Genomic DNA, 14,742 nt, shown 5'->3' on the forward strand with positions numbered 1-14,742 from the left:
TCAGCATTCTGTATTGTGGAATCAGACATTCAACGTTTGGAAGAAAGGTTTTGGCATAGTAGTAAAAGTTGTAACAAAGTGGTCTGCTCCTTTCAGTACTGTGTGAAGTCACTGAGGAACAGGAAAGGTATTTCAACATTTCATAAGGTGACTCATAGGGGAGGGGAGATCCAAATATTAACACTAGCTACATGAGAAAAACAAACCTGCATTTTGTAAATAACACACTGTATAGTTGGGATCACCTACTTTTCAAGTTTTACTGTCTGTGCCACCAACCCTCACTACCAGACTGAAAAGAAATTAAGATTTTTAACCATACTATTTATATTAGTTATATTATTTTCACAAATAAACAGGCATTGTCACCATCACTACTTTACTTGCAAATAGCACTGATGTAGCACTGAGTGGCAATAAAAGCAAGTAGAGGGTCTCTCGTTTTCTGTTTCCTAAGTATAAGTCAACCAGAGTTCTTCCAGATTCTGAAGCAGAGAATCCAGAGAAAGTGTTTACATAGCATAAAATATATCACTCAATCAAATTATCTCATATATAACAGAACCTCTACTCCATCCAATTACTTTTGGTGGTGGTGTCTCATTTATGCCCAGTGCCAGCCTGTGGGTGTGAAAACTCCTGTCCACTCCCTAACCCGGTGGTTCCCAAACTTTTTTGAGCCACGGCTCCCTTGTCCTATAGGCCATTGGAGGCAGCTTCCCATTATGTTACTTTTGTTTGGCAGGTGGGGGATGTAAGCCCAGCCTCTGGAATGCTTCCATTTTTCTCTCTAAAAATAATTGGGGTGAAGCTGTGTGTGTTCTTGCCCAGTCTGTGTGTTCTTGACCCCTGTCTGTGTGTCTGTGTCTACTGTCTGTGTTCCTGCCTACTGTGTTCTTGCATCTTGTCTGTGCCCTAAAGCCTCGTGTGTGTTCTTGCCCTCTGTATGTGTAATCTTGTCTATTGTATGTGTGTCCTGGCCTCCTGTCTGTGTGTTTCTGCCTACTGTCTGCGTGTCCTTGACTCACATCTGTTTATTCATGCCTCCTGTCTGTGCCCTCATGCCTCTGGCCTATGTGTTCTTGTATCTTGTCTGTGGCTTCATGCTTCCTGACTGTGTTCCTGCCTACTGTTTGTGTCCTCGTGCCTCCTGTCTGTGCCCTCATGCCTCTTGTCTATGCCCTCACGACTCCTGTGAGTGCTCCCATGACTCCTGTCTGAGCCTTCAAGCCTCATTTGTGGACAATCACGCCTCATGTCACTGTGGACACACCTTGTCTATTCGGTATAAAACTATTCTATCTGCTCTCCCCTACGTAAGCAGACTGGGTGTGTTACTTTCAGTGACCAGATAAGAGGGCGAACAGACGAGTAGCCTGCCTTCCCACTTGCAAGGAGCAGGACAAGTCAAACATGCATTTCCAAAATGCTTGTGCAGTGCTGCAGTTGCACACAAACTGTCTACAAAAAGTGCACATCTTCCTTGTGATTAAAATGTCAAAATATTCTGGCTTGTGCCTGCAACAGCCCAGGACGAAGGACCTCAGATAGACCCCATCAGTATCAATTGCATTAGCCCTAGTAGCCTGCAAGTGTTTTTATCCCTTCTAAAGTCTTAAACCTAAAGGTGTATCTCTAAGCTTGGACGGGATGCAGTTGCGCTGTCCAACTAAGTTGTACTCATGTTGTCGACCTTGGAAAGATGAAATGCTGAGTTTTCCTTAGTGGTTTAATTTCATCAACCTATACACAGAGGCACGCAGAGGCATTTGCTGTTTTGTTTACTCCAAGAGCCCAGACATCTCCTGCATGAGATGGAGACGTGCACATTGCTTGAGGAGTCTGACCTTTTCTTCTTAGTTTTGTCCTTGCTCCTGGGTACCACGCTGCCTCGCTCACAAGGTGTATTTTGGGGAGCAAATATCTGTCTTGCCATGTTTCTGTAGGCCGCTTTGGTTCTGGCATTGAAAGAAAGCCGTTTCTTTGAAGCTTGGTGCAAAACAGGCCTTCAGAATTCCCCATCTCAGGAACGCAGTGTGTTCATAACTGAAGCCCATTAGGACGCCTAAAGAAGTGCTAGAAGAAATAGCAGACGGGTAAATAAGGTCTTGCCCAAGTGCTAATCCTTAATTTCAGTGATTGCATCTGTTTGTTTTATAGTTATGTAGAGGCACACCTCACCTGCACAATTACCGCATTTTAACCGATTTCTTGCCTGAAAAGGTTTGTTTTAAGTCATCCACTCTGGGTCCTGTTTTTTTTCAGTAATCCCAGAGGGGCAGTTTATAATCACAGGAACATGTGTATTTAGGAGCTTCTACACTTTAAGTACCCTCCTTTCGCCCCATGCAAGAAACACACGTGCAAAAGAGCTTACGAAATAACAGGCACCCACCTGGCTAGAGCATTTATAATGCATAATGCAGTGGTTCCCGAACTCAATCCTTGGTGCGCAGCGGCCCTGGCTAGTTTTGATGGCGCACAGGGGTGCCGTGGCGCACAGTTTGGGAACCACTGCCCTAACCAATGGGGTAAAAGTTCCCACGGCTGACCTACCACTTTTGCAGCATTTACTGTGTGTTTTACTGTTAAACTATCCCTCTCAACCTAACACCAAGATAGCAGAACCTTTATTCCCCTCTGCAGAGCTGCCTTTGCCAGCCAGAGTTGTGACTGCGATAATGGGCAAACCCTTCCTTGTGGCCACTCCAACCCAGTTCTGGAGGTAGCTTCGCTCCCACTGGTATTGGTGCCTGGCTGGTTAGCAGGACTATAGAGTGCACAGGACCAGGTGTGAACAATATCTGCCTGTGACAGGGTAGGCATTGTTTGAAATTAAATACCTTTCAGGGCATAGCCCAAGAGACCATCCTGTCAAGGGAAGGTCAGCCCATTTCCCTTTGTGTCAGTTCTGGGAGTCACGTCACACATAATCAAGGAGCTATTCAGCTCCTGAGTGATACTGTACACTTACAGAAAGGCACACTTGGCTCAGACAGAAAAATATCAACTTTCTAAAAGTGCCATTTTCAGAATAGTAGTATAAAATCCTACTTGGCTGTTCAGTTGGATGTTAAATTACTGATATAATGAGTCCTTGGAACCATGTTCTAGCTAACTGACATTAAGCATTATAAAATGTTATGTTATAAAGTAACCCAGTGCTCTTGTTTGGGACAGTGAACATGTAAAAAGTGAAAATGACTTTGGAGGTTTTTCACTGCCAGGACATACATTATACATGTCCTGCTTTTTATATACCACACACCCTGCCCTATGGGCGTTTAGGGTCTACCTTGCGGTGTCCTTAACTCATGCCTAGGTACTAGTGAAGTGCAAGCAGATGACTGCAGTTGAAACTTAATGCGTTTTGGCACTGTTTATATTCAAAGCTTTTTAAAAGTTTAGATCTCTGACTCCCCTAATTGTATTTTTGTCGTTTTGGTGTATTTTTGTTCATTAAAATATTGTCTGTTTTTACAAATCGGAGTGGGATTTTTAATATGCTGCGTTTTCAACTTTTTTCTGTTTCGGTACATCTAACTGCTTTAGACTTTCTTAAGTTTAGCATGCCTGCTCTGTGCCATAGCTGATAGGGGTTGACCTCAGGTTTAAATTACTGAAAACTTTGATGGCCCTGCCAAGAACTGTGACACATTACTTGTGGTAAACTACCACTCACCCCCAAATAATAATGCACTTGATCACAATGGACTTTGATCCACTCAAATTAATAATTGGTGGTTTCATAATCATGTAAAATACACCATCTTTGGTATAAAGAGCCAAAGAATAAAAACAAATGATACACAGTATGCTACCATGCGTCTTGTCTTGTGCATTAGTCGACACCTGATCCATTTCTCAACCGGATGGAAGTCAGATTAGAGGGCTGTACTTGACGCACCCGTAGTCAGAAATACAATGAAAGCATGCATCAAGGAAAGAAACCGTTAACTAAACGATGAACATCCACGAAACTCAAACTGGCATAGCAAGTCCAACACTGCATGACATCAAATACATTTTGTATTTCCTCGGCACCTGCTTTTACAGTGCTTTTTAAGTGCTAACTACAGCATCAATATCAAGTGGTTTATTTAGCTACACAAACTAATCTAGGTGACAGAGTGCCTGACCAGAAAGGCTCTAGCATGGCTACTGTACTGCAGCAGTGCCAATTTGTTGTTGCATTTACAACCTCCGGCCATGTCCTGACATAATTATTGTGTTTCAACGCTACCCAAAAAAAAAAAAAAAAATTATATTTAGCACAGATAATATTGGCCTGAAGAAAATTATTTAAATCATAAAATTAACTATATGACCTTCACATATTGGATCCTGAAAACAAAGAATATTGTTAACAGATTTACTGCCTCAAGTATGCACTGCAAAATCACTCTAAAAACGAGCATCATAACCAGCTCAAAAGTCAAGTGTATAACCCTTTGACGGATGAAAAGCTGAGTAGACATGCTAAGTACCAAACAGCAGCAAAAGACTGAGATCATAAAAACTATTTCAAATTTAGGCTCCAATTAAGCTTTGGAATAGGTGGCACACAAGTGAAATCCTATACAGCATTTAATGGCCTGGGCCAGAGGTAAAATGCAATATGTACTTGTAACTAATTAGGAACTATCACATATAATCCGCGACTGCTTTGTTCCTGATCCTGCTATTAAGTTCATCTTTTTGTTATAATTCTTCTGGAGGGACAAAAGTCATAAAAACTACAGCATAATATTATGGCAAATTTGAGGCTATTTCCAGATAGAAAATGTTCATGTCACTTTTAGGTTTCGCCTGCACACTGCTTGTCCTGTGCTTGTAAAATCTATCGTATTAAATACATCTTAAAAGGGGCCTGTGTCCTTGTGTGCTTTCATTGGTTCCTATGTTTGCCACTTACTTTTCCTTCATTTCTATTGGCTATAGCACTATTTTCTTGCATTTACCAATACTTTTTGCATTTGATCCTTGTGTGCTTTTGTCCTATCAGGGTCCCGTAGCCAAAGTACTTATTTTTATCCACTGCATGTCACTTTGATGTGTGAAAGATTTTTTTTTTTGTTTTTTTTTTTTAAACTTTGATTGCAGCACAGCGTTTATTGATTAGCCTTCACAATGCATTCCAGGATGAACGCTTTTAAGCATGATTATTGGGGTGTACTGACCCATTTTATGCATTTTGTTGATCTTCTCTGATGATAATGACACACATCTAGAGCGTGAACTAATGTTTCTTTGCTTTTTAGGGAATCTGACTACGGTTTGTTTATTACTATGCAGTGCTGTGACAAACATTTTGTTGACTTTCGCTGAGAAGGACTGCATGCATTTAAGGTGTCATTTGACATAGTTCTGCCGTACTGCTTTTATCGAAAGTTTGCTTTGTTTTTAGTGAACACAAGCGGCATTTCATATACTTTTACACTGTTGTTTTAACATTTGCTTTTTGCTTGTTTGGGAATCAGAGTATGATTTCTTTATTACTGGGGCACACTGATTGGGAAAATAAATTAAAAAATGCCAAACGAGTAGTGCACACATTTAAAGGGTCATTTTACACAGATGTTTTTATTTTTCTAGCCAAGATTGTCTTCCATTAGAACAGCAGCACATATATAAAGCGTGATTTTACATAGTTCTACTGTACTGATTTTAACTAAAGTTTGTTTTGTTTTTTGCCATTTTCACATTCTCCTCAAATGTAACTTTTTCTTACATCATCACATTTATTATATTCAACCGCGTCTGCGATTCGGATTTAATACAAACTCTTCTTCAAACGCGCACTTCCTTCTTATCTATGTTTCAGGCAAGAAATTCCTGCTGGCGCCACTTTACCATATGTTAATTTACAGTACTGCACACTTAGTTGCACAAACTAGTCACTGTGGAGGCGTTGTTCTCGTTCATAAAACATGATAACATCTCTTCACAGGGATGAAACAGCCATTTTGTAACACACAGCCGAACAGTTTTTGTTTCCACCTTATTTGAAAGAAGTGAAAATGGGCCGAACAGGTTAATCTGCATACACAAAGGGAGCATGGAAGCTCATATTGGCTTTAATTATAACAATTACTTGAAGCTTCCTGATAAGACATTTACCTTTTTGGAGTTGTATTAGAAAAAGGTTACTAACTGAGCTGTGAAATATGTGCTTTTTAAAAGGATGTAACACATGCCCTACCGCCAAAAGGACTTCAGGTGCGTCAGCGACCCACCTGAATAGTCTCCACAACTGCTTCCCTGAAAGAAATATAAATGTGCACAACAGGTTAATCTGCATATATAATGGGAGCACGGAGGCTAGTTTTGGGTTTAATTAACAGAATCACTCTGACATTTTATCATTCTTCTGCATGTACATGTGGGGTCCAATAGTCAGAAGCATATTAGGAAAGTAAAACAGTGATTCCTTCACCTTCATAAGGCAGCAGATGGTATTACATATGCTTAACACACAGCCCACCACACAAGTGTTTTAATGCTGGACACAGATTGTAACACGATATGAAAAAATGCATGTTATAAAAAATTGCATTCTACAAAAACTTTTGTTTTTATAAAGTTAATAAAAATATGTACAACTTGCTATAACAAATGCCTTAAAAAACTATTTGTTCAAATAAACAAACATCAATGTATATAGCACAATCAATGAAAAAAAATTGGGTACAGTTTAAATACACAGCAATGACAAAAATGTGTGCATTGCTAAATCTGTAATAAAATATATATAGCCTCTCAAAAAAACAAATTTAAGTGTATTAGTTTCACTCATTCAACATTTTTACAGTTATTGTCCGTTTGTTTTCCTCATCAATACACAACAACCAAAGCACACCTTTCAATATAACATTCTAATTTTAGTTTTTTCAAATTTACCAAAACAGCAGTGTGCTAACATTCCTTGCTTTTCCATCCACCTTTCATCTATCCTCCCCATATATGCACCAATATCAAACTTACATATTAGGTATACATATTTTAACATAGTACTACCACATTTACCGTAATCCCCCGCCCCCACACTTCCTAATATAAACAGTACCAACACAGCATATTGCCTTTCTTAGAAAACAAAAACACTTCAAAAAAACTTTCAGTAACATATTACTCAACTACTCACCAAACTACAACTTAAACAAAAAACAACTTATTATCACATATGCGAAACCTAATGCATTTACCAATGCTTGTTATCTTTTAACCTACTTACTACATGCAGCATATATGGTGCTATGTAGAATGGTTATGTGTTTTTACAGATATACACCTCTTACTCCAGCTATCAATTTCATTACAAATGTTGAACAGTGTTTTACTACCAGAAGTGCTTTTATCGAATAACTACCCATGAACGCCATGCATCATTAGTACAGATGATGTACTCATTAACTGTTAATGTAACTGAGGTGATTACAAATGTTAAATATTGAGAATACTTTGTTTTATCAACTCATTGCGTATGCATATTATTAACTCACAGCCCGGAAAAGGTGACTAATTCTGCGAAACTTCTTTTGATTGAGTTTATGGAAATTTCTATTGATGTGAAATTATACGGTTAACTTCGTGCATTAAATACGATTTGAAGAACTGGATGGCTCTTGCACAGGCTTAAAATAGTATGATACACAAATAAAAGTGAAATTTTTATTAACAAGCCCCGTGAAGTATTTTTTATATTCTACTACACTCCGCATGGAACTATTCGGGGAATATAGTATCAGAAACTCTGATGGCCACATCAAGCACTGGGCAATTTTCCCTCAAGTTGCTTGTGTAGTTTCTTCATGCTACAGACTGAAAACTCAGATTGGACAGATACAGCAGATTGTATGTCCGAAACAGGGTTGTGGAATTTCTGTAACCCGATGCCAAAGACATATTATTTGGGGTCAAAGGCAACATGTTTTCATGTTCATTTTGTCCCTGGGACAAGTAGGCCCAACCCCCTGCAGCACAAACCCTTTGCCTGCCAGTTTACAATACCACATTATGGATCAAGGAAGAGCAATGTTTGCAGTTAAGGTTACATTTGTACACCATATGTTAAAATTGTTAGAACTTGTATCTATGTTTCATTAATACAAAGTATTTATTCTTAGGGTGAGTACTCTAAAGAAATGTAAGTTCAGACAGCACTACTGACTGTGGTTCCAGTATAAACAAATGTACACACAGTTCCAAAGTGTAACAATATGAGGCTATGTATAATGCTCCCAGTATGCTCTCTGGTTTGATGCAAATCTTTGCAGAAGCTTGAAAGGAAGACTGGTGCTTCTTTACTTTTAGAATAAAATGTTTACGAAAAATTCAAGTAGGGAAAAAATGTTTTGCTACACTACTGTGAAATTTAGCTAACATTTCTTTAAAGCATCATTCAGTGAAATGTGTTGTTGCATGCTAGCATTTCCAAAAAAAAAACTCATAATGGAAAAAAAAGAAAAAAAAAAAATCAGAGTACCAGTTCCAACAAGATTATGAAAAACATGAAGAAAAACAAGCATTGGCAAAGCTAATAGGTCTGACATTGGTGGTCAGCGTTTTGGTTTTGTCAAAGTGTGTCTTGTTTTGACATGGTTTTCATAAAACTTTATTGTTGTGGAAGCTGTGGACCCTCAACATCATAAAAAACATTGATAAAAAGCAATTTAACTTTTTTGTCTCAAAAAGCACAGTTTGCCACTGTAGTTCAGGGCAATGAACAAAACTACTTTAAGAGCCAATATGCTCCTTGTGAAAGAGTGAAGCCAACCAATAAACAGAGAGAGAGCTAACATTTTACTACAAAAAAATAAAAAAAATAAAAAAAGTCTTGGTTAACCAATGAGAGGCCCAATTCTTAAAGAAAATCACAAACATGCACACATGGTATACGTTTTTGCATTAGTGCAGATTTACGGCTTTCATTAATTCACAATAATTTACATAAGCAGGCCAGGAAATCGTTCTCCTAGAAAATATTTGTGAACGGTATTAAAGCACAAGCAAATATGCATATGTGGATTTGTTGATGCAAAACTCTGTTGAGCGTTTACAAGTTCACTTTCCCTCCAACCTCTTTTTCCCAACCGTGCAATAAGTTTTACTTCTGCCATTGTCGAGAATACATTTTTTACTTTTCTCTGTGTGGGAAAAGATTAGAGAAGAGCTGGCAAAACCCTCGAAAAACATTTCGGTTAGTAGGTTTGCACAGACTCAAAAGGGCATTCCAGCCCTAGAACTATTGCTTACCCCCATCTCCAGCCTCAGGATGTAGATCTGCTGCAAGGTGCCAAAATAAGGAAATTGCTAGTATTCATGCCCTACTATTGTATGAGTCCTGGCATAATCAGAGAGTCTATTATCAGAGCTCTTATATAATGAGATTGCTGCCATAATTTGTTGCTGCACTACACGGCGCCAAAATGACAAGTGGATTTTTTTACAGGACAAGTAGATGAAGCAACCTGTCCCGTGGACAAGCAGCTATTTTATAAAATTTCACACACCCTGACAAAATGACATAATTAGACAAGGAGAACCAATTGTGTGGTCTACAAATTCTTGTCCAATGGATGACGTATGCAGTTCTTCACTGATCTATGAATTCTATAAGCCTTTACTTATTTTCCGGACTCAGATTAGAGACGTCTGCGTTGTGAAGGAATTTTGAACAATGGGCCCGATTTAGAGTCTTGTTACTCTGTCAGGGCAACTGAGTAATTTACTGTGCCGCCCAGATTCAGATATGTCCGCTGCACCAGCGGACATGTCCTGCATTGGCAGGAACCACCATAACCACCGTTCTTATGAATTCAGGTAAATTTGTGCCGCACAGCTTTGTTAACATGTCAAAGCAGTATGGCACACGTAATTTCTTTTTTTAATTTAAAAAAAAAAAAAAAAAAAAAAAAACATGGTAGGGAATTATTATTTTTTTAAATCAAAAAAAGGAATGAACACCTAGCCATGGGAGTTTTCACCCATGGAGTGGGGGGTCATTAAAATATTTTTAATTTCACCTACCGTTACCGTTTGGATCACGGTATGCAACAGTAAAAAAACGTACCATGGTTCACCCAGTCTAAATAGGGCGGGCAGGCAAATGACAAAACCTCTAACAGCCTTTACTCTGCCCAAGGTGTATGTCTGCAGTGAAGTCCTAGTAGTCTCCACCGCTAACATACTGAAGGGTCCATCTATCTAAATGAGGCGGGTGGACCTTCAGTATTGGGGAAAAGGGTTCCCCGTCACTGTGGAAACTCAGTACCCTTTCCACTGCACTCCAAAACTGGCCACGTTTGAGACAATTTTTAAGTTGAAGAAAAATAACAGCACATACCAAATCAAAGTACTATTTGCATGAACACTCAATGGAAACATTCTTTGTGGAGCAGAGTTCTAGTTTAAGACAAAACCATTCATCAGATGTCGCAAATCTTAAGCTACGGTTTGACTATATGGGTGTATCTATCCATTTCAAATATCTGATTTGATCCAAGAAATTAAATGCAAGCGCTATGGGTGATCGCTGGAACAATTAATGCACAATTCTTTAATTTCATGAGGGACAGCAGTCTGCCTCCAAATTTCTTCTGAATGTGCCTCTGATTCACCACACAAGAATGGCATCCTCATTTGTTAAACGCTACAAGACTGAGGACTAATGATCGACGTGCATTTTAATCGAAACCATCCGAACGACGACCTTAACACCAACCAACGCTCCTTCTCCCAAGTGCAACTTATTTTTTGTCATATAACTAACTAATTTAAATGTAATTTTCGGTATAATATTTGTAGTAAATTCAGTAGATTCGGAAGTACACCTGTGTAAAATATATATATATTTTTGTAATTTTTTTTTTAAAGGTGTCACCAGCACAAAGTAAATGTGGAGATGCATGGTTTCCATAATTTTGGTGAGAAATTCTTTCTGCATCCAGTACATGGAGAAAGTCTGTTATACAGTTTAAAAAACACAGCTCAGATTGACACCTCTCCTTTTTTAATCTGATTGGATACCCCTACATGAATTCTCCAGCTGCACCCAGATCAAGTATATCTGAATGTGGTTAATGGATCAAAACCATTACGACAAATCTATCACTCAATAGGGTGTGACAGTGGACAAGAACCACTGGGGCAGGCTTTCCCAGAGTGTCTTTTTTAAAATAGTTTGATCAAAAATGTCCTATATTTTTTTTTAATAAACTCTAGCTCCTTGTACTACGAATGGCTGCGGAAAGGGAAATTACAAGAAATCTATCAAAGCAGGTATTTTCTGATAGCTACCATCGGGGTTACAGGCTTAAGACAATCACAGTAACGTTAATAGAACTACTTGGTGCCATGCAGTTGTATATCCTTTGCAACTGTTAACTGGTCACCTTCCAGGTGCTTATTGATACATGCAGCTAGTAAACTGGCACTAGTACGGTGAAGCTTTGTTCATACAGTACAGTGTCAACATAAAACAGAAAACTAACATGGCCACAACGGGTGCCACGTACTTTGTCTCTTCTTTGCGCTTAATTTAATCAACACCATTGCATAATTTCAATGACCCTCCCGACATTCAGCGCGAGCAAAGAAAGGCCATGTATATTTGTTTAAGTGCACGTTCTACATATTGTTTGCATTCAGAATGCAGAGGATGGGGAGTGGGTCAGTTTACAGGCACGGTGTTAGCTGACTGAAGTAGAAAATGTGCTTGTTTCTATAACTGCATATTAGGGCCTTTGTAGGTGATCTTCAGCCTGTGTAATAAATGCGGAAACACTCAGTTATACATTACGTTTAGATAATGCAACATGTCATGAGTCTGTCCATGCGACAAATTTGTTTAAAGCTTGGAAAGGTTGTAAACAGTCTGTGTTTACATGCACACTTGCCACGTGCCTCAACGATATGCTCAATGGACATATCTGTATTTCCATACATACACAACCTTCATGTGGCTTATTTGTGTGTAGTAGATTAACCTGCATATGAAACTGTGCGATGATCCCTTGAATTATGGTATACCCATATGTCCCTCGTATATAACCTCGGCACTCACCGTCCGATGAAACGAACTGTCCCACGGCTGAGGAGCCACCCCCACTGTTTTCCACGAACTGCACCTCGGACACAATGATGTTGTCCTCCAAAACGGAGCCGCAACCCGTGCACACTGCATCTCCGCGAGCCTGGTCCACGTCTATATCAGCGCATCCGCAATTCTGGCACACTCGCCGCCCGCTCATGGTGGCGGCTCACCGGGGTGCAGATACCTTTAGAGCCCTAAATATCCCTCTCAACACGACACCGGTCACCTTAGTTGCTGCGAACTGATCACACCAGTGCGCTTAAAAGAACCTATGTCTTTCTGTTGCTGCTAGGTTCCTGCATTTGCCGAAAGCCCTTCGCGAGCAATACACACACGCTGCTGCCGAGCAGCAACACTTAGCTTGAAGCATCCGACCCGGCACAGCTACAGCTACTCTCATCAAAACCAACTGCTCTCGCGAGAGTTTGCACACCCTGCCGCTCCAGCTGAAAGTATACAGGAAGTGGAAGGCAGGAGGCATTTATGAACACTAAAGAAGGACGAGAACAACGCTACGGATAAAGGGCTCCCGTGAACTAAAATGAAAGTAAGAAGGTTGAGGACACTCTCACTTCACTCCCCCTCCACCCGGTACACGTGTGAATATTGATTTTGGCCAAAGCGTCGGCCTTTAAAGCCACACCCTTATATCTTGAGGTTTGACTTTTTACGTGTGAGAAATGAGTCGGGGCACAGTCAGAGCTGCTATATTGTCAGATTGATCGTGTGCCATTTCCGTGTGGTCAGGTGGCTTATGTGTGAGATTTCATAGTCTTACGTGCGACACTTCAAGTGACACTTTCTAGTTTGTAGACCCAAGCAATCTGTGGTAAATAATAATAGAAACCGCTTCGAACTGCTGCGTAGATGAATATCTAATCGACCAGCCAGATGATGACCGTATCCCTTGACAGTTTAATGCCAACTGACAACAGGTATATAAATATAAATATTCTACCCAGCCTTCAGAAAACACACATCATCATAGAATCTCGTGAGGAAGGTTCTACTTATGACACATTTTTCCTCTTCGCATGTAGAAGTTACAACAACAACAAAATAACACCCACTAGCGTATTGACAGTATACATTCCAAAAAATATACATCCTTGCATGACTTAATAAAACAAATGTTGATGTAAGAATACTAGACAATGAAGAATATAAATACAAATGAGAGTTATCATAAATACTAAACTGTACTCCAAAAGATTTACCTTAGGCTGATTCTCTTATATAATCCTTCAAATATGAGGGCGGTCTTCTTTCTCTTTTCGCTCTCACTCTGCATTCTTCTTGCACATTCATATTTTCTGCTGGTGCTCTACATAAATCAACGACAACCTTCTTCCTCCCTCATCCTTAATTCAGATTCCTCACAATTTCCTCCTCTCTGATATAATGCCACGCTGCGCCTGTTCCATTCGGTCCCATTCATTAATACCGCATACATGTCACTCACTTGACTTTAAACAGATCACAAAATTTGAACCATTCTGTTCCCACTCTTCCATGTTCAATTTTCACCCAGTCTCCAACACGAATGCCTAACCTTTTGCACTCACCGTCTGTCAAACAACTTAGAACTAGCTTTGCGCCCACTCATTAATTCAAATTGTGATTTGCCGACCAACCCAAGCACTGTGGTGCGATGGGCTCAGACAGCTTCTTGAACTGCTTCCTTTATACTGATGCCACATTTAACCGCTAATTGAATGATTCCTGTCTTCATCCTTTCCACAAGGCCATTTTCCTGAGGATTATGAAAAATTGTCGATGTTGGTTAATCCCATGCAGTGACAGAAATTCCCTCATCTCAAAGGAAGTCAGCTGTGTGCCATTGTCTGTAATTATGGTATGTGGGAAGCCTTCCCTCCTAAAAAGTACCCTTAAAGTGGCTATGGTACTTCTTGTGGAAACCTCTCTCATAAAGATGACTTCAACCCATTTAGAATGCACATCAAGTAACAAACAGCAAACCTACTATCTATGGATACTCCTGACAAAAGCTCAATGAAATCTACACAAATGGTGTGCCACACCACCTCTGGGTGTTGAAAGCTTCCCATCTCTTACTTTGTTCCTACTTTCAGCCTTTTCTCACTCTCTTTGCATTCTGTACACTTTTCAACTCATTAAGTCTTCTGCATGTCAACACAAGACCACCAAATTTTTTCTTTCACACTCCTTTGAGTTAATGTTTGGCTTAACTGTCCTTCATGTGCTAATTGTATAATTTTCCTCCTTAAATTCTCTGGCGGTACAAATCTATCCCCTCTCATCACTATACACACATCACTTATTGACAGCTCCTCCAATATATTTATGTAAGGCCTTACTGATAAGGCAACAGCACTTTCTCTCCTTCCAGCCTCAGAATCATTTTACTTACACTCTGCAGAACAGAATCTTCCGCTATCTTTTGCACCCACTCATTTTTTGTAAAAATACCCTAGACCATGGTGTACCACATCCTCCAACCACGCTACAGACCCCTCTTTTTCATTGTTAGCAACTGCCTCTTTGTCAACCAACTTCCAGTCCACAGACAGACAAGAAAGGGCATCTGTTCGAATACTTCACCACTCAGGAATGTGTTCTACGTGGTACACAAAATCTTGCAAACAAAGTGCCATCCTCGCTAATCT

At 39.7% G+C, this 14,742-nt stretch overlaps 1 protein-coding gene across 2 annotated transcripts in view; it reads right to left on the reverse strand.

Annotated features, from left to right (window-relative positions):
- The window catches only part of BRF1 (BRF1 general transcription factor IIIB subunit), an 870,857-nt gene extending 858,365 nt beyond the window's left edge, over nucleotides 1-12,492 (reverse strand). For both annotated transcript variants that reach the window (XM_069207335.1, XM_069207334.1), the window contains exon 1: nucleotides 12,065-12,492. In XM_069207335.1, coding sequence (XP_069063436.1) covers nucleotides 12,065-12,251 — 187 coding nt within the window. In that variant the 5' untranslated portion in view covers nucleotides 12,252-12,492. The remainder of the gene's footprint in view (nucleotides 1-12,064) is intronic.
- Nucleotides 12,493-14,742: the final 2,250 nt, after the last annotated feature.

The sequence above is a fragment of the Pleurodeles waltl genome, chromosome 9, assembly GCF_031143425.1.
Source record: "Pleurodeles waltl isolate 20211129_DDA chromosome 9, aPleWal1.hap1.20221129, whole genome shotgun sequence".
Lineage (NCBI taxonomy): Eukaryota > Metazoa > Chordata > Amphibia > Caudata > Salamandridae > Pleurodeles > Pleurodeles waltl.